This window comes from Hippoglossus stenolepis, chromosome 9 (genome assembly GCF_022539355.2).
Source record: "Hippoglossus stenolepis isolate QCI-W04-F060 chromosome 9, HSTE1.2, whole genome shotgun sequence".
In the NCBI taxonomy this organism is placed as follows: Eukaryota; Metazoa; Chordata; class Actinopteri; order Pleuronectiformes; family Pleuronectidae; genus Hippoglossus; species Hippoglossus stenolepis.
The window spans coordinates 13,599,611-13,623,864 of NC_061491.1; the positions used below are offsets into that span (position 1 = coordinate 13,599,611).

The 24,254-nt window shown below is 44.2% G+C and overlaps 1 protein-coding gene across 23 annotated transcripts in view; it reads left to right on the forward strand.

The window, feature by feature from the left end:
• mef2cb (myocyte enhancer factor 2cb) overlaps positions 1-23,791 on the forward strand; it is a 72,749-nt gene extending 48,958 nt beyond the window's left edge. For 3 of the 23 annotated variants that reach the window (XM_035166888.2, XM_047341522.1, XM_035166889.2), the window contains 9 exons: positions 8,339-8,482; positions 8,693-8,830; positions 11,287-11,476; positions 12,305-12,352; positions 17,584-17,756; positions 18,229-18,252; positions 19,068-19,197; positions 19,576-19,711; positions 19,941-23,791. In XM_035166888.2, coding sequence (XP_035022779.1) covers positions 8,339-8,482; positions 8,693-8,830; positions 11,287-11,476; positions 12,305-12,352; positions 17,584-17,756; positions 18,229-18,252; positions 19,068-19,197; positions 19,576-19,711; positions 19,941-20,289 — 1,332 coding nt within the window. In that variant the 3' untranslated portion in view covers positions 20,290-23,791. Of the gene's footprint in view, positions 1-8,338; positions 8,483-8,692; positions 8,831-11,286; positions 11,477-12,304; positions 12,353-17,583; positions 17,757-18,228; positions 18,253-19,067; positions 19,198-19,575; positions 19,716-19,940 lie in introns of those variants that run through there. The other 20 variants (XM_035166891.2, XM_035166890.2, XM_035166893.2 and 17 more) reach the window with 20 other exon arrangements.
• Positions 23,792-24,254: the final 463 nt, after the last annotated feature.

Genomic DNA, 24,254 nt, shown 5'->3' on the forward strand with positions numbered 1-24,254 from the left:
GGCTGTCTGTGAAACTTTGTGTCATGAGCTTTACCAAGTCTGCCTTTGTCCTCCTCCTTTTCCTGTCCACACAATGCTCTGTCCTCTTCAGCGTGGACTTAAAGCTTGCACAGAGGAAAAAGGTTGAACAGACAAAAAGCAGAGAGAAAAACCAAGGGAAACAGTTGCCCATGTTTTCCTCCAACTATATTTACTTTCAGGCACTATATTTTTCTCACACTTCAGTGTGATTGGCAACGTGTACTAAAACTCACCACATAAAGTGTTAGATGGTCAAAATAAAGCACCACCCCCAAAACAACCACCACCATCACGCTCTTCTATTTGATGTGCTCTTTTTTTTCTCCTAATAAATGCTTCAAAAAGTCGTAGTGATCTAAAAATAGTCTGTGGTGAAGCTAAAAATAGTTTCCTAGCCGCGGTCCTCGCCGGGAGAGGGTAGAAGAATAGGCCTGGAATCGCTCTCTCTCTCTCTCTCTCTCTCTCTCTCTCTCTCTCTCTCTCTCTCTTTCACTCCCCCCCCCTTCCTTGTGTCTGAAACATGGTGGGTGGGGGTTGTTTTTGAAACAGAGGAGTGAGTAAGCGAATTGTCAGGGTATTCATTCAGCCTCTCTCTCTCTCTCTCTCTCTCTCTCTCTCTCTCTCTCTCTCTCTCTGAAGATCCACCATGACGAGTTGCCCTCGGCGACCACATGCATAAGACCAACACTCAGTGACCCTGTTGTGCCTATAAACATTTGATTCTTTGGATAAAGAAGATATTAATTCACTTGTTGCTGTACCCCCCGACACGCACACACACACAAACACACAGATTTGGCCAAGCTGTGGCTTCCTGTGTGGTTTTTTCTTTTTTTATTACAGGAAATATATTTCTGGAAAGTTATATCATTGATGTACTTTATTTTAATCATCTGGTACCATTATGATATCGGGGAAATCCAGAGAGTTGTCGTCCTCACACATCCAAGTCTCCTCATATAGCTGTAAATTGTTTGCATTGACCATTTCCTAGTGTGCCACTTTGTGGATGCCACACTAGAAAACATCTGTCTGCGGTGAGAGCCCCAGACGTAAAGAGAGCAAGTTAACTGAGTTCGTATTTTATAGACGACTATATGCCTCTTCCCCTTTTTTTTTAGAAATAGGCCAAAAACAAGATGACAGATAATGTATATGATCTACAGGCTCAGCATTTTCTTCCACATCAAACGCCCCGCTCTACCCAGAAAAGCAGAACCTCAGACAAGAAACTAAGTAGCACTTGGATCTTTGTCAGAGGTGTTTTTTTTTTCCAAGGTCAGTATACTTAAGCGGAAGTCTGAGGTACTCACACAACAACAAAAGGGCTTTTTAAAAATAGACCGTTTGAAATGTGCCAATATGTGGTCCCCATGGTGCAGAGTGGTGAAACAAGGCAGGCCACTTCTGAGGCCACGCTGCCAAAAGCCAATGCTTTTCCACTACACAGCCCAAAACAATTCACGCCAGCCATTAAGATGAAATGATGCCTTGTTCTTTGAAACTATTTGTGGAAAATCCAGAATAATGAAGATCTATTTTTATAGATGGCATTCCCTGCCCTGCCTAGAGCTTCCCCCCTGGCCTCGCCTCGCGCCCCCCTCCTCCCTACCCTGCCATGATTGCCGCTTGGGCAGGGTGTGGAAACTCAAGGTCACAGTATAGAGGTCAACCGGCTGGTCATTGTTACTCAAGGCCTCCCTCAGGCTCCCTTTTCCTGCTGTGGCACCACGCGATAAGAGACGGAGAGACAAAAGACGATAAGTGACGATTGGTGGACGGACAAAGAAGGACTAGAAGGTGGCCTGATTTGAAGTTTAACCCATTGCCCCCCTAAGTCGGTTTAGGTGCTACTAGTGTGTAGTGGAAAGATTTATTGATAATATCAAGTCATATATTGACTTGTGTGACATTACATAAAACAGCTCATATGTCATTACAGAGTATGAATAAAGTAAAGCAAATATGAAGATATTTGAAAATTTGTGTTTTCCTCATATGATTGGTCTTGGCAAAGTGATCAGTCAGAAAAACACGTAAACAATCTCCCTATATCTCTTATTTTCGTAGAGACGCATTATGCAACTGGAGCGTAGACGGGATGAAAGATGGCTAGGTTGAGGGCGCAGACATAAGTGCCCTCTTTATCCAGTTTGACTGAGCTGGCATTGTGTCTAATAATGTCTATCTGGGTAATTATACAGTGTAGTGACTAGTCTGAATGACCACTTTGTTCCCAGGGCTGGGATGCTGCTGTAGCAAACAGTGTTGGATTCTGACATGTGCTTAGTGTGGGTCTCTTCCATATGGGAAACGCTGCACCATCTGGTATTGTGCTGTGTACTGGCTGTCTGTCTGCGAGCGGGCTCTTCTTAATGGCGATTTTAGCACATGCGCTGCCAAAATGCCACAGTTTGGAGGCACCGTGTTGTGCAGCTTTCTTTCCCTCTCACTTGCTTTAACACTTTTTTCCATTTTTGCTCTACTTCTCACCTCCTTTCAAAATTTTCAGGCTATCTAGTAATCCCCTAAACAGCTAGTAATTACACAGTTAACCAGCGCTATGAGCTACACGACCCCTTTGCCCAGGGATGATGGACGCCAGGCGCCAGCGTTTGATTTCGAGATTATAGAGCAGCAGGGCACCGCAGGAGTAAGGGGCTTCAAAGCCACCAAATCACTGAAAAGTCATTGATGCAATATTTTTTACAAATGTTGCCCCAACTAGTGCATAGGGATGCACAGACGCTGACTGAAAAAAGCAGGGAGGGACAGACTGTGATTTGGGGGTTCCACTCTTTAGATTGGTAACCTACAAAATCAACCATCTCCTCCCAAATGCTCACTCACTCACACACACACCATGCAGCCATCATCCATGGGCATGCCCCTCGACATGGCCCTGGCATGTTCAAACCACGCTTCATGAAACTGTGGCCTTCTTGCCTTTGGTCTGCCATCTGCTTCTAATAAACTAAGCCAGCCTGATCCCTCTGATGTTCCCTCCACTCTGAAAAGCAGAGAGAAAGAAAGAGGGACAGAGAAAGAGGGAGAGTGGGGGAGAGACAGAAAACGAGAGCAAGTAAGACTGAGCCAGACAGACAGAAAAAGACAAAAACAAGGAGAATGAGAGCATATCTCAAACATACTATTATATCCCTGCGTGCTGCCAGCAAGGCCACTAGTGCGCTTACTGTGCAGTGGTGCCGGGGGGGGGGCTCCAGCAGGTTCACTTCATGACCACTTCCATTTTGTTATTTGTGATGGGAAGGGACAGTATTTCCCCCCACTGCCTCACCCCTACTGACACCAAGCCACACTGCTCCTTACCAATCTGCTCTGATGGAATTGAGTTAGTCAATTGGTAAAAAGTGAGAGCGCTCCCAGTCGTCCTGTGGTTTTCAAAACTTTTTTCACCTTTTACACACAAAATGATAATGATTTATCTTTTAGGTTTGTGAGTTAGTGTGAATACCATTCAGATAAAATGTACTCCACACTTTTTCTTCATTTTGTGAATAAAAAAATATCAATTTAACTATCAAAGCCCATAGCTTTGGAGGACATTTTCTTTAAGATTACTCGGGTGCCATTTTAAATTCCACATTGACTTTTAGGTGTTAAACCAGCTACAGAAAAGGTTCTCGTGGGTACTGCTGGTGCACTCTGTGGTCACACCTAGCAAACACTCATACATTATAAAGGCAGGGTCTGTACATTTCTCAAGGAGTATCTCTGACAGTCAAAGTGAATCTGTCTGTTTCTTTGCCATTTTTAACTGTGTGACAAAAAACGGGCTGAGAGCCTGCGAGACAAAAGCTGTTCATTCCAGTACCGTTTTTTTTATATTTCAACAGCACAGCAAACATGATTAACCATAAGCGGCACAGGTATTAATGCTTTTAAATTGTCTGTCAGCGACTTGTTTTCCGTCAGCTGCTGAAACGCAATGCAACCGTAAACTGCTGCATTTATTGGGTAAAACCCTCTGTGCCTTAGTACTAAACAAAATCCGTTATAAGTTTTGGTTTAGCTTACAATGGTGTGTATTCTGAAGACCATACAGTGTTGGCAGAAATATAAAAGCTCTATTATAAACTGCTTGTTTTTGTTGAGGGTTTTTGCACTGGTGCTGTCAGCCATTGGGCAGAAGACACTGAGAAACATTCACTGGTCGTGCTGTCGCCAATGGCCATAAACACAATATTGAATGTGTCATACCCTTCAGCCACTGCCAAGATAACTGCAGAGGGGAATGGTCAGCTCTTTCCAAACAAAACCCCTCAACCAGCCTGACCCTATCAGAAATAGAGAAGTACCCATCAAGCCAACAGTGTTTTGACTCAGCTTTTGTCGAGATGTGTTAGTATTGCAGAAAGGTAGTGAGACAGACTGAGCACCAGACTGAGACACAAAGATGGAGGCAGAAAGACAGATAGAGGGATAGAGAGGGTGAGCAGGGTGGCAGAATGCCGAGCAGACGGATCCTGGTATGGCAGGAGTTCTGTGCAGGCGTCAGCTGTCCCTAGCAGACCCCCTGGGGCCACCCAGAACTCACACCCAAATACCCTCCACAGTTTTCTCTCAAGAGCTACATGAAATCATCACCCACACCCCAAGAAATAAGTCTAAAATTTTATTTTTTCTGCAAGTAGAAAATAAAGGACCCCGCAAATCTTAACTCCAAACAACAGCCATTGTTGCCATTGAGATAACCGGTGATTATTTCAGTCTAGCCCAGGTTGCCTTACTGTGCCTTCATCACCGCGTCCTGTGGCAAAGTGCAGGCCAGCCTATAGCTGAGGGTGCAGAACTGAGACGGGTGTCTAAGTATGTAGGACGCCACGTCTATGCTGTGCCTGCTTCATACAGGCCCTGTGACAAGTCAAGTCATGAGGGAGCATCATGAAGAAGGAGTTTAATTAGGAGCAAGCCTCCAAAGGGGCCACAGAGAAAGACACTGAGCCAAGCGAGCGTACACATCTTTTTAGCAGTTTTTCCTGTCATTTGTTTTATCATTCTTTGCGTTCATATTTACAGTGCTCACTCTGTAGCAGTAGCTGGCTGTAGCACATTGTAGTAATTTGTAGTTAATGTTTTTTTTGGGCCTCGCTCCCCTTTCTTTTTCTACCTTCAACTGGCTTCCCATTTCATTCTGTCCACAGTTTCTTTTTTATTTGTAACTACATCGGTTGACAAATATAAAACATATTATTAATTAATTAATGGCAATAAAATGTACTTGTGTAAACAGGGTCAATACAATCGCTGTAGATTTAAAGTAATTTATTATTTCTTATCAGGCTGAAGATCCTTGTTACTTGAAAATTTGAATAGTTTTAATATAAGAATGATAATGATGGTTGAATATTTTCTGCATAATATTAAATAAGCGAACAGCACCACAGTGTTTTTGTTTAAGTCTCATATTAGCATATTCCCCAAAGACTATTTCCATAGCAGCTCTTCATACCTGTGTCTTTGAGCACTGGGTTAGCGGCTCTTTTTTTTCCCAATGATCATTAGTCTTTGATGCGTCTTATATAGTGATGATGTCATGGAAGCCCGATTTGGAGCAACGGTTGATGACTTTAAGCAGCGGGGCAATAAAATACTTCAGGGCACAGATAAAGCACTGGGCTATTAGCGAAGGGGAAAACATATAGGATGAGTAGGGTGATGAGGAGTGGTGAGGCGGAGAGTGCTGGAGTGAGAAGCCCTTCTATGGCTATGTGAAGACACCAGCAGCTCTGATTGGTTGTTGGGTCGGGTGTCAGCTTTTGGCAACAGGTGTGATGACTTTTAACAGGTGGGCATAACTGGGATGAGTGGCATTGCGCCCTTGTACCGCACCCTAAATGTGCTGAGGCCTGCTGGAAAGCTAAGCCTCGGGCCACATGCTTCCAAGTCATATAACACTCAGGCACAGGCTCCCTGCAAGCCATCAACACCCAACGCAATCATTGCCCAACCCCCTGCAAGACCACCAGCTCAGTTTCCCCTTTTGGGTGTCACCTTTATCCTACCCCCTCGTTCTCCTCTCCCAGCGATGCCCCACTGCTGTTCTTCCCAGAATGGAAGTGAATCTCTCTTGCACTCGGTGGTGGTAGGTGGCGGAAATCTTTGCAAGTAGGACGAGAAGTTGTTTTTTATAATAATAACAATAAAAGCTTGCATTTATATAGCGCCTTTCAAGAGTCCCAAGGACATTTTTTATTCAGTTTCTTGCATGCATCCTCATGTGAGCAAAAAAAGGCCAGCGGTTCAGCTCTTGTCAGTTCGACATGATGCATCGCCAAGACCAGAACGAAACTCTAACACAAAAGAAATACCAGAAATTTCACATCTCACGCCTTTGCCAAAAAAGACAGCATGCTAAACCTCTGCAACCCCTTTGTTCTTTTGACTCATCCACCTCAGATGGAGCGAGAGAGCCTGATTCACTGTAGGTCTGTTAGAAGTCAGATCTCCTGCTTCGCCGTGGTTGATTTGTTTGGTGTGATTTCCTGAAGACTGTCAGAGATGTGAGAGACGCTTTCAAATTCAGAATTCCAGATTTCCACTCTGGGGGCCAAGTGAGGATTCAGAGAAAGAAGAGGAGAGCCAGCAAAATGTTGACACGCTTACAGTAGCTGCCTCACCACGAGACGCCTCAGGAATCAAACAGTTATCACACACACAAAAGCAGCCCTCTAAGTTCACTAAAACCACACTCAAAACAGGCCTTTGTTGTGCCGACATGAGAGATGACTGGATTGTTATTTGTTTTCCAAGCAAGCGGATCACTCCCTGTCACTTCTGCTGCTGGTTGTGATGGAGTAGCTCACGCTCGTATCTCTGCCGTGAGTGAGTATTGATGGAGACAAACAAATGAGAGGAAGAAGTTCACTGAGATTAACTTATCTTAGCATCTATCTTCCTCCTTTCTCCGTGCTCAGTGTCTCTTTCTTTTTCCTTTTTTTCTTCTTGACGCTAACACCCACTCTCGCACACCCACACAGGCACACACAAACAGACTCATTCCCCTCTTTCCCCTCCCACACGTAGACACACACACACGACAACATACACAGAAAGAGAGAGAGAGAGAGGGAGCCGCGCACACTTGATCAGCATCAAATACAGGGTGTGCTAAAGTAAATTTAATTATGTCTGTCTGATATGGAGCCTCAGATGAAAGCAGGAGAGCGCGGTGTGAAGCGACGACTGCACAGACACGAGCAGGCCCGTGATATTCCTCCTGTAGACTAATCTCCCTTTATTAAAGCCAGGAGGGAGGGAGAGAGGGGTGAGAGAGAGAGAGAGAGAGAGAGAGAGAGAGAGAGAGAGAGAGAGAGAGAGAGAGAGAGAGAGAGGAGGAGGAGGAGGAGGAGGGGGGGGGGGGCAGCTTTGATGAGATCTTCTAACTGTCAGCTACTGTACTTTTTCCTTCTCTTCTGCCGCGCCGCCTTTGTCGCTCACTTTGCGAGGCAAATGAAGACAGCACCTGCATGGGCACATGCCTGCCTGCTCAAGCGCGAGCAAACACACACACACACACACACACTTCATAGTTTGCTATCACACACGCTAATGTGCTCTGAAACTTATCCCCGTTGTTATGGTTGTCAACAATATCGAGAAAAGGACAGAGGTATAGCTGTCTGTGTCTGTCTCAAGTGGAGAGCGTGTGGGCTTTTTCTGCCCGTGTACTGTCTTCTGGCCACTCTAATGGGGGCAGGTGGCCATCAGGTGGCCAAAACAGAAACTGCCACATTTAACAGCACATGAACTCAAAGCTCCTCCACTGTATTTCAATTCTATTTAATGATCCAATGATGACTATGGTTATAAAAATGATGTGTTTTATTTTTTTATGACTTTTCCGTATGCAATTATGAGGTTTCAAGGTCCCATGATTTGTCATTTTGGTCAAGAGTTTGATCATTTGTTATGTCTGGTTATTGGATGCAGTTAAATCCTCCTGAGTGTTTAGCTGCATGTGTCCTTGTTCACAAAGCAGCCAGTGTATCCTCATGTCACCCTGTGTTGTAGGAGGTTGGAATGAAGCCTGCCAAAATGAGTCATCAAAAAACAAGGTCAAAGATTTTTTATTGAACTAAAAACTAGAAAAACAGTTGAAATAAAACAGGACGTACTTCTGTTAAATAAATCTCTACAAGGTTTTACCAACTCTGATTGGATTTGTCAGGATCGATTCTAAAAGTGACCTCCTCAGAGTTCATGACCATTTGTCTCCAAAGCTGTTCACCTGGGTCATTGTTCCCTTCACCCCAAACACCCATTCAACTATGTTGTACAACTACTCTGTTTGCAGACATTGAGAAAGAAGGGCCTAAACGGCTGTGACAGCCCAGACCCCGACGCAGACGACTCGGTTGGCCATAGCCCCGAGTCCGAGGACAAGTACAGGAAAATAAACGAGGACATTGATCTGATGATCAGCAGACAGAGACTGTGTGTAAGTACCTCTCATTGAACCCGAGCCTTCCTCTCACCTTTCTTTCCTCTCTTTCTACCCCCCCACCCCTTCTGTGCTTTCTGTTGCTTCGTCCTCGTCTCCTCCTTGTTCTCGTCACGTCTTCCTACCACCACCCATCTGTCCGTCACTTCATCTGTGTCTCCCTCCGTCCTTCTGTCCGTCCGTCTCTGTGGTTGTGGGACCTGGCAGGCGTTGAGCAAGAAGGAGAACAAAGGCGGCGAGAGCCCGGAGCTTGAGTCTGCTCTCATCCTCACCCCCCGAACTGAGGAGAAATACAAACAGATTAACGAGGAGTTTGATCACATGATTAAAACTCATAAGATACCTGTAAGTACTGGGTTGACGCCACGCCGCTTCCTCAGCAGGCTAACAAAATGCTGACTGGCCGGTAACTGTTGAGCTAACCCAGCTAACCACCATTGTTTGCCACCAGACTAAATACTCAAAGTGAGAGTGCAGTAAAGACGAGAGTGAGATTACACTGACAATGACAACAAATTACAGTTCTTTGATTTCCCCTTATTACAGCTGAGGAACAGTCCTCTAATTTGACATAACTATGACCATAACAAGCAGGCGTTTTTTACTCAAGTAATTGCAGACTTTCTCTCAAGACAAATTTTAACCTCACTGGGTTCCCCACCTTGAACCCGTTACCCATAATGCCTTGCCTGGCTCCCCGGGGAGGTGTGGTCTGCATGTGCTTTTCCTTTTTCCTGCAACGAAACACAGCCCGCACATCAGTCACCCGCGACAACAAGGACAGACGCCGTGGCAACGAAGCATGAGCAGACATTTACACACGCTTAAACCTATCACAGAAAATTAAATGATCGCTCATTCTCTATGAAATGAATGATGCAGGCAAACACCATTTTGAAGACATCTCTGTTAGTGGATGTAGAAATGTCAGTACACTTCAGCTACTGGATTTATATTATACAATGTTACAGAAGAATCTAATCTATAGCCATCTGCCAGAAACCACAAAATAGAGGCTGCCTTCTATGTAAACTTAGCCTGCCCCTCATTCAGAAAGAAACATATTGGAATGGTTAGAGCTCTTTCCTCACAAAGAAGGAGATAATTCCCCAGTAGATAATTCAGAGAAGAACAGTAGTGTCTAAGCCACGTGGAGCTGGGGGAGATGTGGTTAGAAGCGAGGCAGGGGCTGGTGAGCTGGGGTGGGTTTGGGATCAGAGCTGAGTGTGGATGGTGGGGGTGGAACAGCGGGGGCGGGTGGGGGACTCTGCACACAACAAGTGGCAGTTCGGTGTGTGGTCAGGGCGGCTGCCAAGCACTGGGCCTCTGGATTGCAGAGGACTGTTGAGGGGACTGTGCGGGGGAGAGGCAGAGAAGGAAGATGAGTGAAACAGGAAGGATGGCACCAGTTAAAGGACAGCTCACAGCAATGGGGCGTTTGTGCCGACGCAAACGTGCACGCAGAGACAGCTCCGGCACTCTTAAAAAGCGTGGCACAGGGAAGTCATGGGTATGAAAACTCCTGCAAGGATTACGAGATGGAAGAAATTACTCAAAGGCTTCAAAAAAAATTAAACGGAACCAGAGACAGCCGCTCACTGGTTATAAAAGAGAGCATCCATAGTTTTTGGCGAGCCCACTCTTGTGTAAAATTGCGGTAAAAGCGAAAACGCGCAGAGGCCTCACAATGAAATACGGTTAAAGTAATATTCATTGTGCGTTGAAATAATATTTGGCCAAGGAAAATTAAAGAAGATGAAGTATAGCGCTAAGGCCCACATCCCCACGTACGTCGGCCCGATGATCCCGCTGATGCACTCGCTCCGTCCACGGCTCTGAGACACATGGCAGCAATTTAGGACCCTATTTTCTACTTCCTAAAGCTAACATGCAGGATCAACCACTTCCAGGGCACTCCCAAGGTTAAGTCCTTCTGCCAAGTGACACAATAAACATGACAAACTAGACGCCTGGGGCCGGCGAGCTACCTCTGCTGATGAGACTGCTCTCAGATCTGAGTCCACCACTTATAAACACTTTGCATTCGCTCCTTGTGACAGAAAAATAAATAATTTCTCATTGAATTCAGTTCTCCAGTCGTGAAGCTACTCATGCAGACTTTCTTTTTTTTTTTTAACGTGAGGTGAAGACAGACTGAATTATCTTTAGCTCTTTTAAAAAACAGTGGGACGCCACTGGCTTAATTCCCAGTAAACCATAGCCTTCTTATTTCTTAAATGTAATAAACTTGGAATATAAATGCAGCATTTCCTCACGTCAAACTTTTGCCATCACAGTTATTAGTATCCTCCAAAGTTAACTACCTATGCTACATCAAGCTGCCCATGACAAAGTGTTTCTAGCCCATATATCATCTTGGAAGCAATTTAAATAGCTCTGAGAGGAGTTTTCTAGGTGCTTACCCTTTAGTTTTTGTGCAGTGCTCCCTCTTACCGACCACACTGTCCTGTATTTTTAGTCTTTGTTCTGAGAAGTTGTTTTCCTCAACTATGCATGGCTGTCTATTGTTAGTTCCCCGTTTGTCCTTCTAAACTTGGCTGTCTGTCTTTACTTTTGTGTGCGACTGCTTCTGGAGTTACACTTGGTCAAAGGATTTTTGAATTCCTTTGCGTTCCTGGAGTGTTTGTGACATGTCCCGTCTCTTTCTCTCTTTTCTGTGTCCATTCCTTTCCTCGAAGGCCTCCTATTAGTTTGTTCACTCACTTCCATTGTTGGCATCTTTAGTCTAATCAAACTCGTGTCCGTGTCTCTTTTTTGTTTTTTTTCTTCCTCTTTCTCAGCAGGCCGTGCCCCCATCAAGCTATGACATGCCTGTGTCCATTCCCGTCAGCAACCAGAACAATCTCATTTACAGCCATCCCGGTGGTTCCCTAGGCAACCACAACCTGTTGCCACTGGCACACCATGGCCTACAGAGAAACAGCATGTCTCCTGGAGTTACACACAGACCCCCCAGTGCAGGTAACACATGTACGGCCTCACTTGCTCTCATGCACCCATGTACACGCTGTCATCCACTCCATCTACCTCCTGTGTATCTGTCTGCCATGTTCATAGAAACACATCAAATGTTTGATTTATTTTATGACAGTGACTCTTTATGAAGGCACTTAAAGGCAATGAATGAATCTGGAGTCTCCTGTACATACTCACACAATGCCAGCTCAGTGATTTCTTCAAAGGGAGTCAATGATTTAAGAACACATTAAACCCCAGCCCACAGTCTCATTGATTTAACATGAGGCTCTACACATGTCTCGCCTTATGTATGAGCATTGAATTGCTTGGTGACATAAGTAAATCAGGCCTATTGGTTTGTTATTGTTGTCCAAGGTCCTTTTTCTGTCCCTCTGGTCTGAAGGCTGCTGCCCACACCCTTACCCTGTCATTACAACGGGATTCGAGGAGTGCCAGCATAAACTAAATATGAGTTTTGGCGCTCGCAGCGTCCACACCAAACCGCACACGCTCTGGACCCTCCCACTCTTCCACCTCACATGGATTAAAAATAATAATGTGTCATTTTTCTTGGACGCCTGCGTAATGTATCTTCTCGCAGTGTCCAGTTGCTTGGAGTGTTAAGGTTTGAGTGGGAAGCGGCATTACTTCGGGTATCAGTGCGCATATGAAGCGCCGAAACGCACACACACACATACACACACAGCGTATTGTGATTAAATTGAGTTAGTTTCTGAAAGGTCAGCAAGGTATGAGACAGGAGCCATAGTGGATGTTACGTGGGTGTCTATCCTCTAATGGTTTTCTCTCTTTTCCTCTCCTCTCTCTTTCATCTTTCAGGTGGCCTCATGGGTGCTGACCTCACCACTGGCGCAGGCACCAGTGCTGGTAAGAACGGCCTCTACTATACACACACAGTTGTCTGCTAACACACACACACCCACATACACATATATACACACACACACACACATACACACATGGCACCCACTCACCCACTCAGGGCCATAAATTGCATGACTAATAGTAACCTAAACCCAAATGGAGATTTTGTCCATGATGTGTTGATGTTAGTGGTGGTGGAGTTCATCTGGGAATGTTTGCACAGTGCTGGGGTTGTGAAACATCCTGCCTGCATTCAGCTATAAAACGCTAGAACAAGTGGGGTGGAAACAAATAAAATCGCAGTATATGCTGCAGCAGCAGATTGACTGACAGGTAATCTGAAGAGATTTGAATGTGCCGTTCAATTTTCTCCGTTTCCCCGTACAATAATTTATTTCTCTATTAGCTTTGGGTGTGAATTAAAAAATGACAACACCCATAGCTCCTATTTGGAGCAACTTGTTTTGCAAGACAAACTTGCTTCACATACAATAACTGCTATCATATGTCTGCAACCAGATTAATTCAGTGGCTCACCATGTAATATTGATCCCATGGAGCGGGGAACAACCCGCGTTTGAGGAGCATTTGTAAGGAATCTTATGTGTTGGCCTCTGTGTGTCAATGGGTTTGTCCCCGAGGACATGTCAAGCCCAAGTTTATGGTAAAAAGACTCCCAATTAAAGGGTTACATTTTACAGCCATGGCAGTGCAGAGTGTAAAAATGGAGAATGGTGGGGGGGGGGTCAATGGGGCACAGCTGGGCAGCCTTGTCTGGCCCCTAGGGCTCCATCACAAGGGGTCAATGCTTGGTTTCTCTGTCTGGTCACTCATCACACACACACACATAGACATAGACACACACACACAACAGGACCGTTTGTTGTGGCGTGTGTTCTGTCGACGGCGTGCTGCAGAGCGTGATTCAAATGTAGCCTTTGTGTCACTGCGCAGCTCTCACAGAGTGCCTCTGTTCCTTCTGCGCGTCGCTCAGCAGCAGCGAAAAACACGACATTGAGAGAGAGAGTCATGTCGGAGCTAAAAGATTCCATTCAAAGCTCTCTTAAATCTCATATGGATGTGTGTGTGTGGGTCTATGTGTGTGTTGGAGAGGGGGGGACCCCAGTGATGAATATCCACTGATGGCTGAAGCATGTGTGCTAAGGAGAAACAGTGGGAGAACACAGATGGAAGTGTTCTGTGAACTTGGTCAGCCATTTTAATGATGTTCCTCTAAGTGACTCAGTGTGAGGTGGCCCAGCCACTGTGGCACCACAGCGACTGCTCCTCTGCTCCTCGCCGCATGTTTTGATAAAATGATCGCACAATAGCCGTCTGGCCAGTGCATGAGTGTCTTAAGTGGCAGGGCCTAAGTGAAATAGGAGGAGCCAAGTTATGTGTCTTTTTGAACGTTCCTACGTGTGTGTGTGTGTTTGTTCCAGAAATGCACAAAAACACACAACGCCTCCTTTGTGTCTCAGATGTCTGCACAGAGAGAAAATGACAGCTTTTAAAGCCCCAACTCACATGGGATTTGCATTACCTGGGGTCCTCCCGTTGTTTGGAAGGATTCCTGTAAGAATATGCCACGTCTGTAAAGTTATAATTCCACTGTTGATTGTCTACCTTCTTTCACCAAACAGATTTTGCCAATTTTGATCTCAATTAAATTCTCTCTTGTCTTATATATTTTTCAATGTCTTGATTGATTTAATTTTTTTTCATTTCTGAGCTAACAGGGATGAAGGAAGTGGAGGTAGTGATTTGACAGAGTTTATAGTGAAAATTCAGTAGGCTCGTGTAGCTAAAGGTTACCAGAGTTTATGGTTTGTTTGTTATAATAGTCCATTTAAACAACCACTTATGTGGCATTCATGACTTTGTACCTGGATATTTTCTAAGAGCTCCCACTTCACATTTTGTCATGCCACAACCTGAGAGAGTTAGTTTTTAACTTTGTCTCATAGACTACAAACATAACAAAAAACAAAGTCATTTACAAATTTTTAAACGACAACTTTTGTTGTTCGTTGCCAGGCAGCAGTATTTTCAAAAACTACTTAAACTCAAAGTGCATCACGTACTTGATTTCCCATGCAGAAAATACAATCTTCAGAGTTCCCTATCTTTGCGGCATTATTATGGGACATATCTGGAGATAATCCTTTATATTTTAGCCTGTAAATTCAATTCAAACAATGACTTACTGATTATCCTGTGAAAATTGGCTGTGTGAAACTCAGTTGTGGAGGTAAATTCTGACTCACATGAGGTCCCCAGGTAATTTTTTAGTACAGTGCAAATAAGGCACGTTACTGAAAGGCTGAGTTATCACATCCATCCTTCCTTTAAGGGACGCTGGGGGTCCTGGAGCCGATGAGTTATCATATATTACATAAATTTACTTTGAGATGTGCATATTCACGCGTATGTTCGTTCATTTATATACAGTATGTCGTCAATCTGTCAAATCCTCTGCTTGTGAGGAGCGAGACAGAGCGTGAGTGAAAGCGAGCTGATGAACGCAGCTCCAGACCAAGGACCCAGCATGTGAAAACCTCCCACCTCCATTTGTGCAATTATGTAGCTGTCATCTCTGCTCCGATCAGCACTCTAAAAAGCACCGCGAGGAATTAACGAGAAACTCCTGTCGCCTCTCACCTTGATCACAGGCCAATTACTCCCTCGGATGGATTACATACGAGGTACATCTTTAAGACGTCCCTGGTCAGATTCCCACAGAAACGCAAGTTAAGAAAGAACACATATAACAACTGACACCAAGTCGGGTTCAGCGGATCAGACGACGTCTGTTTCAATGTTGGCAGCACCTCGCACCAACTGTACAAGTTGTGAGCGCGAGTGTGACACCTCAGTTCAGTTGGAGAATTCAGGGTTGAATGCACATTTGGCCAAACCGCAACGGAAGCGTGTGTGTGTATGGGGGGAATAGGATGGAGCGCGCCTGTTAGACCACAACAGGACACTAAAAATGAGTTTAACCACACCTCTCCTTTTTGTGTGTGTGTGTGTGTGTGTGTAAGAGGGAGAGAGAAATAACGAAAAACTTTGAGGGGGGCTTTGTCACACATGTGCATCTTGAAGTGCTTCAACCGTGGCACCTACAGAGGCCGAGTGCAACTCGTCCCCCAGGTATGACCTCAGATGTCCCTCAACGACTCTGAAAAAGCAAAAAAGCAGTTTATCGGAATCTCAGATCAAATGTCGTTCTCTACGTGTTACTTTCATACAGCGGCAACACAGACCCCAGGGTGAGCTGTGTTTAATTTTGGTACTTCCTCTAAATGGTTGACACCAGACCTGCCCCACAGCCCGGCGTGAGAAGCAGCATTAAGAGGAAGAGAATGGAAATTAACTCGACCTGATATCACGTCTTCAGCTGCAGCCGTTATTGAAGGCAACCGTCCTAAAATCAGGGCGATGGAGCCTCAGAACGGACAGATTAGAGTCACTGTCCTTGCTCCATTAGCTCAATTAGCGAGTGATTTTTACTTTTGAAGCGCTTAGTGACTGGCCTGTGCCGCTCGTGATCACAGTCATCTTGCACATAATTGACTGGGCCACCGCCATCTTCACAGGGTGGCAATACACAGATGTCTGATTAACCGTCACCGAGATGAAGTCCGTGTCATCTTGACCAAAGTGTGTATTAATTTCTCTCTATGGCTCAGTCTCTTTTATTTTATTCATTTGTACAGAAACACTGATGTACTTCCTGCTGGGTTATTTACTAAAGCGTGTGTATGCGTGCGGTGTGTGTGTGTTTTATGTGTGTGTGCGGTCTCATTCATCTGGCTCCACATGCACCCACTCAGTCGCACAAAGGGCCAGCCATGAGAATAAGGGAGCGGGAAAACTGAAGAGGCAGCTGCCTCTTTGCCAATGTGAGATCGACACTGGAACGAAGAGGGTCCAATACAAAACACACACGTGCATCCATATGCATCACACTCGTGCATAAGCAGTCGTGTCTCACAGGGTGTCAGGTCATATTGTGCCTGTGTCAACGCTTATAATGTGACAGAAAAATGGTACTGATGTTGAATCATGGATGTAAAATTGTCTACAGTAAAACATACAATAACACATACACACTCTCGGTTGTTAACATCAACTTATACATGCTCACACATTACACATGCCAGCAGACACACACACACACACACACACACCGGTAGTCACACACACTGTTGTTCTTGTTTTCTGTCAGACGGTCTCATTTTCTCTCACCGCTAGCGGTCGTTTACTCTTCAGATTGTTGAAATTGAGCTTTTTAGACTTTTCATTTCCAAACAACAAAAACCTCGCTCTCAAATTAAACAAAGATCAGCGAAGGGAAATTGCCCAGGAAGACATCTGCGACTCATTTTCCCCCGGAGTATATGATTAGGAAATTCATTTATGTCTAACGTATAATTCCTGCCCGTCTTTCAAGTGGGATCGTCCACACAGTGCCCTGTGTTCTACCCCGTGGAAGAAGGAAGGAGAAGTAAGGGGAAAAACAGCCTGCGGCATTGGGTTAGAAACAAAGACTATGTTGCTTGCAAGAATGCTCCACTCTCAATTTTTTTTAATGACGTTGCTAGGATTTCGCCCCACCGTTTTTTTTACAGAGAAATGGGTGCTGCACTTGGCCCTCTGTAGTTAAGGGAACGCAGATCTGGTGGCAACCCCAAGGCAGGGTCTTTGTCTGGAAGAACCACATGTGTTTAACTCTGATGGCCAAATGATGGGTCCCATCCCTCTGTGGTCTTGCTACCCGTAATTAGACGTTTTTACACGACTCACTGGCTGTTGCAGGGCACATGTAGCCTTAACTGACAGTGACAGAGGTGGAGGGTGAGGTCCTCTCCAGTGGATGCCTTCATTGTGTGACTGCCAAACAAACAGCGGCGATCCTCAAGGCGAAAACAGTCGTCTGTTTGAGTATCTGTTAATGACGCTCTCATGAAGCGCCATCGACGAGTCTGCTCTGACTGGTGAGCTCATAAAATATTCTACCACAGGAAGAGCAGATGAGACAGAAACACTGGAAATGAGCACGAGGTGAAAATGGATTCCCGTAGTTCTTAATTAGGCTCCACCATCATGGACAGCAGGATCTCCAAGATTCATTAAACTTTTGTAACAGGTTTAATAACATGTAGCTGTGCTTTCGGCTCAGAGACCATTCAGGGGCAGAGGTATATTTAATATCTTTCTTTCTCTTTCAGGAAATGGATATGGGAACCACCGCAACTCGCCTGGTCTGCTGGTCTCTCCGGGCGGCATGAACAAGAACATGCAGGCAAAGTCTCCCCCGCCCATGAACTTGGGCATGAACAATCGCAAACCAGACCTACGTGTGCTCATCCCTCCCGGCGCCAAGAACAACATGCCCTCCATCGTGAGTAATCTTTTCATCCCCTCATTTCTTACCATCGTTCCCTCCTTTGACCGCCCTCCGTTCCCTGTTGTACATCCTCCCATCTTTAAGGTTACTGTGGTTTATTTCCTCTCTCGTCCTCTTTGCTGCTTCCAGCTCTTCGTATCAGACTTGGTGCGATGAGGTTAACTTTAGGCACATTTCTTGTTTTCAAATGTGCCTCTGCATCTTCTTGAATCAACAACTGTCCTCTTCAAAATGTATTTTTCCCCAAGACTGATATATTTCATCAGCTGTATTTGTTTCCTCTCTTTCTGATAAGGCTTTTTAGTGAGTTATAGTTAGCATCTTCCTTTTTCACACTAGTTCTGTTCCCTTGGTCCTAGAGCAGCTCCATCCCTAGATTCACCAGTATTTCTCTATTCTCACTCAGTATTTCTCTATTCTCACTCACTAATTTGAATTTATCACCCTCCCCTTTTAATGCCACCAGTCTGAGGATGTTGACCTGCTTTTGGTAAGTTGGACTGCCACTCAAATTTAGAAATCAAAACCCCCCTAGTAGGGCCTGTAGAGTCTGAAACTTAGCATAATGTTCCTTGTAGAACGGAGAGCAGTCACCTGAGTGTAACCTCTTAATGATTGTTACAGACAGATACAGGATGTCATAGGCAAGTGGTTCCGACTTCACTGTAACTTTAACCTTTATTGTTGCTGACTGCGCTGAAGACGCCAATGTCACATGACATTTTGTGAGGGCACATACTGCCACCCAGTGGTGCATCAGAGTAAAATCAGCCTGGCCTCTTTATCTTGCCTCAGCCTTCGTCTATCCTCTCTTCCCACCACTCCCTCCTACAGCAATACATCTGCATATAACGTTACAGGCTCACAGTTTTATTTATCAGAATATAGAAATGAACATCAACACAAAATTACACTATGATTTTGCACCAAACCTCAGTTATATTCCGCCCCGACCATCCCCTCTGCCACAGTAAAGTGCCTCTCCCTTGCCGTCGCTACCCTGCGTTGCTGTGGAGACTGATGGTGTTACTATAGCGACAGTGCGCCCTCGGAAAGGGTGGTAAATGATAGGGTTGGCAGGGTTCAGCCGTGCCGCACGTCAAGTGATTAATTTCCCCAGAAGTTGGCATCACATTCATTTTCTCAGCATCTGTTGAGTGAAAGAAAGAAATGGAAAAGAAAAAGAAAAAAAAACTTTCTGGGCTTGTCACAGTTTTTTGTTTGTTTTGTCTGGGAGGTGATTTCATGTTCTAACGCTGTTTCCATCTCTCTTTCCTCTCTGTGCCGTCTCTTTATCTGTCTCAGAACCAGAGAATAAACAACTCTCAGTCGGCCCAGTCACTGGCCACCCCTGTGGTATCAGTAGCAACTCCCACTCTACCAGGACAAGGCATGGGCGGTTACCCATCTGCCATCTCTACTTCTTATGGTACCGGTACGTATCTTATCACCGTCAGCGTAAAGTTCTCATTTTCCCATCAACGCCGGATCATTCTCTGTTAATTACCTTGAATATTTTAGATAATGTGATGTGTTTTCCTTCAGTTCTTACAAAACCCATATATTCCAAACAATTCCGTTTTGTTCAAGGGGATTTAAATCAGTAAAAATGTACTCATTTGAAATGCATGTGATGCTTTTTGAAAATCTCCTTTCCAAATTTAAATGTTATACAGCTTTATGACAGCAGAGGGCGCTCTTGTCCCACTCACTAGACACAGACCCAGCACTTCTCAGTGAGGCTCTTTGACCTTCCTTGAACAACCTATAATCTTCATCCTCCTCTTCATTTCCCCTGCGTGTTTGTACACAGAGTATTCCCTGAATAGTGCGGATCTGTCCTCCCTGTCCGGCTTCAACAGCGGCAGCTCCCTTCACCTTGGCTCAATGAGTGGGTGGCAACAGCAACACCTTCAGAACATGCAGCATTCAGCCCTCGGCCAGCTAGGGTGAGTGACAAGGTGTTGTGAAATGCATGATGTGGTACATGAATCATCACTAGAGATTCACCACACTCAAGAGAGTCACTGTTTTCAACTCGCAAGGTCCAACACGAATATGACACCTCGCTGTTTTCATGAGTTTGAGTGCGTGTGTCACATTTGCAGACTGACATTAAACATCACTTTGTTTCTCTGTCACTCTGTAACCCCTCTGTGTTTGCTTTCCTTCCAACAGAAATTGCTCTAACTCTCACTTATGTCAGGGTTCAAATCTCTCCCTGCCCTCTGCTCAAAGCCTGCACATCAAGTCCGAACCTGTTTCTCCTCCCAGAGATCGCACCAACAGCACATCGGGGGTCTACGGCGGCGGGGTACAACCTCCCCACAACACCTCGTCCCGCCAGGACTCGGGACGCTCCCCAGTTGATAGCCTGAGCAGCTGTAGCAGCTCCCACGAGGGCAGCGACCGCGACGAGCACAGGAATGAGTTCCACTCACCTCTGGGACTGTCCCGGCCTGCCCTGGATGAACGCGAGAGCCCCTCCATCAAGCGGGTGCGCCTGTCAGAAGGATGGGCGACATGATAGCTCTGTCCTCTCTCCCTTGCCCCGAGTTGCCCTGAGCCCCCCCGACAACGCATCGTCACAGTGCCCCCCAAAGTCAGCTCCCTCCTCTTCCGCCTCTCACTTTACGTGACGAGTCACTCACCACCCAACCCCATGGCCTCCCCCCTTTTATCTCTTCAACGCTGAAGGAAAGAGAAGGGACGACCCTTTTCAAAAATCTGTTTCTAATTTCTTTTCCCTTTTGGTTTCTTTTTGCTGAGTGTGTGTGTGCGTGTGTGCGTGTGTGTGTGTGTGTGTGTGCTATACATATTGACATTATATATACCAGTGGGGTGTTGTAATGGGGGGTTTGGGAGGGTGGGTGTTGATTGGGATAGGATCAGGGGGGTATTTTTGTTGGGGAACTATGCATAAATTGTATTGTGTGTGGATAAAAAGAATCACGTATGCATATATCTTTACACGTGTGTGTATGTGTACATATATGCATATCAACAAATAAACAAAAAAATAGTCAGGTACTCTGTTTCATAAAACGTACGTACAATTTGCCTCAGCGATATATCAGTGAGTAGAGATGAAAAAAAAGAAAGAAAAAAAAACATTAACATGAGTGTGAGTGTGTCCAGTGGAAAACACCTTAGCACTTGAGTTGGACAGACAATACATGTGTACAGTGTCGGTTTCATTGCTATATACCTTCTCTGCAGTTCTCCCTTGCAAAAATGTGTGTTACCATTAGATGATGTCATGTTGCAGGTTCAACGTATTTATGTAAATAGAGGGTGACGGGGGGGACGGGCAGGGGTCGAGTTGCCAGACGTTACAAGGTTTATTTACTCACTAAATGAGGAGCTTTTATGCAACATTTGAAGGATTGTACAGGTAAACAGACGAATCTGATGCTAAACGTGTGGGACCTTCGGCCATTTTAGCGCTCCCCTTAAAGACAGGAGCTGCACGAGGACCACCCCATTGATCTAAGAGCTACGTTAGTGTAATCAAGAAAACTCTCGATCTAGTATTAACTATTCAGTATTAACAAACAAAAAAAGAAGAAAAATAAAAAACAATTGTACGATACACTTGCTTATATTTTCATATGAAAGGAATACAATGCAAAGCATTTTTGTGGCTTTTTGTAGTTTCTATAAGCCAGAATGTGTTTTTGATAGCTTTGCTAATAAGAGATGGATAGTTCACCCAGAGGGGAAGTGACAGGGCCTCGGAGCCCTAAGCCATGAAAAACAGACTGAGATCCAATGCTTTGCTGAACTGTTTTATCTTTGTAGAGGTTTGTTTTTAAACGTGTATTTCTAATTATATATAATAATGGTAATATTAAGAATCTTTTAAAAAAAAAAATCTGTGAAATTAACATGCTTGTGTATAGCTTTCTAATATATAAATATATATAATAATGATTTTTTTTTTTTTTGGTTGGTTTCTTAGTGGAGTTTCTATGTGCAGATGCACATTTTGTCTGGTTTGTTTAATTTGAGCCCTGAGCAGTGCTGTTTTCGGGGGTGTACTTATAGTCTAACCTTAAAAAACCAGCCGGAGAGCGTGGCCAGAGTTTGTGTGACGGAGCAGAGTCGGACCTGAACGCTGAAATAACAGCCTGTTAGTGGAAAATGTCACGAGACTGGAACTGGGGATGACAGAATTGAACACTGACACACGATGTACATTATTGTCACTCTGATGAGGAGATATGACCGGGCCTCAGTCCACATCCACATTCATTTTCATGCATCAGATATTTCATTCGTAACATTAATTACCTAATTCAATATAGTTAATCTCATCAGACATGTTTTTGACATTATCGGTTTTCTTCTCCACCACGATCTCAAGCGTGTGCTCAGGATGTTGCACGAGCCCAGAGCCAATCCATACAATTTTCTATTTGAATCATCGTTTTTTTTCCCCGTAATATGATTTTTGAAAGTGCATTGTGATTAATTATCCCCAATCATCAGTCTGTGTTGATTCCTCATGTTCCGCTCTTCGAAGCAGGGTTCCACATCATGTACCCCGTGTCACTGACGGCTCGGCTTCAGACACACAGGGACAAATTGGTCACGCTGGTTTTGGGAGAAGCACAATGGTTTATTTTAGATAAAACAGCTGTTTTGATTTTTCTCTTTTTTTAAACAACAAAACTAGCCACATATCTCTCCGCCTCCCACTCCCGTATCTGCTGTCACTTAAGTGTTATGATATTTCTGTGTGCATAATTCATGCAGGTTCACTTTGTTGTTACTGTATACAGTCTGTGTAGTCGAAAAGGGGCAGAGCCTCTATAACGGTGTTCTCTCTCTCTCTTCTCTCTCTCTCTCTCTTTTTTTTTAAATTCAATACAAAAAGGCTGAGAAAAAAATATTCATATATATAAACATGATGTTTCAGGCAGCATAAGTGTGGAGAAACCAAAGCCAGTGGCATTTATTTTTTTTGTGTTGTAAACTCAACTTTTATTTTCACATTCATTTATGGTTTTTTGCAAGCATTGAAACAACACAATAAAAAGAATTTGCTCAAATGTACAATTGGTTTCACATTTCAATTTCAGTCAAATGTAGCGTTCAGTTGTCTTTTACCAAACCACAGTGTTTTACCTGTTCTGTTGCTCATTCGTCTCCCTGTGCATTGCATTGAACGGTTTATACAGAAAAAGAAATATTGTATCTGCAATTTTTATTCACTTTAAATCAACAGAATCGTTCAGGCCTGGTGGTGTGAAACGCTTGTGTGATCAAAACACATTTACACACTTATTATCATTGAATTAATGCAAACATGTCCTGCTTGTTGTGTCGTTTTGACATTAATTCTAACCAAAGACATGGAGAAAACTTGTCTTTATATCTTCTTTTCTGTTTCTTTTTGTGTTTTGTTAAAATCGGAAGCCATTCTTTTCCATCATCTGTTGATCAGTTGTTCTCTGTCGTTCTGTTATTACAGACTAAATGTTGGTACCTCAAATTTGACCCAGGCAGTACCTCAGCTGATGTTTTTGATAAGTCACCTGCAGTGCAAAGGGGAGACCATACACCTGTACAGCCATGTGTAGTGACATACCATTGCTTAAGGTCCCAGTATTCACACGGGATTCTCTGTTGCTCCATCGTGTTTGTGGTTTATTTAAGTTGTATTCAGAAGCTGAAAAGGATTTTTTTTTTTTTTTTAAATGAGTAACATGTTAAAATGCTTAAAAAAAAAGTCAGTCTGTAGTATCAATGTAGCTTGTATAAACCTGAAAATGGGGGAGGTTTGGAACTAATGTTTTCTGGAAACGCAAGAGCGGCTTTCAGCGGCAAAAGCTGGCCTTTGTCGCCACTTAAGACTAAGATGGTATTAAATTAAATCCACATCTCTGTAACTCAAGGGACTTGATTCAGCTGTATGTAGTGAAAACGTATGGGGGATGAAATAAAAGTCTCCTCTGCTGGAGGGAAAGGCTATTTGTATTTTGCAGAGATTTCAGTAAAGTTACTGGCTTTCTTAGTTATCCTGATATGACTTGGTGTGATTTCATTGTGTTTGACTGGTTCCTGCATGCACTCCAGAAACACTGGTTCCTGCAGACTCAAACAAATAACACACATGTTCATACTATTGCATGGAACTCTGCCAGGAGTGGTTCAGAAACCGCTTCACGTCAAGAAAAAGTGTATAAACTACATGACACTGAAACAATGACAATGGCATCATTTTCACATTTGCTTCTTTGCATTTACCATAAAACAAATCCGACACTTTGCCATAAATATTCATGCAAAAAAGGCTTTTATTTGACATTTAAAGCTGAGGTTTATCTCACTTAAATTTACAGTAGCATCATCTTTCTCAGTAATACATTAGACTACACACACACAGTGCACATGGATCTTCAATTCACAATGAGAGGGGAAAAAAACATACACACACTGTTCATAAGTAATCTCGGAACACAGGGAGCTGCAAATCTGAGGGATGTG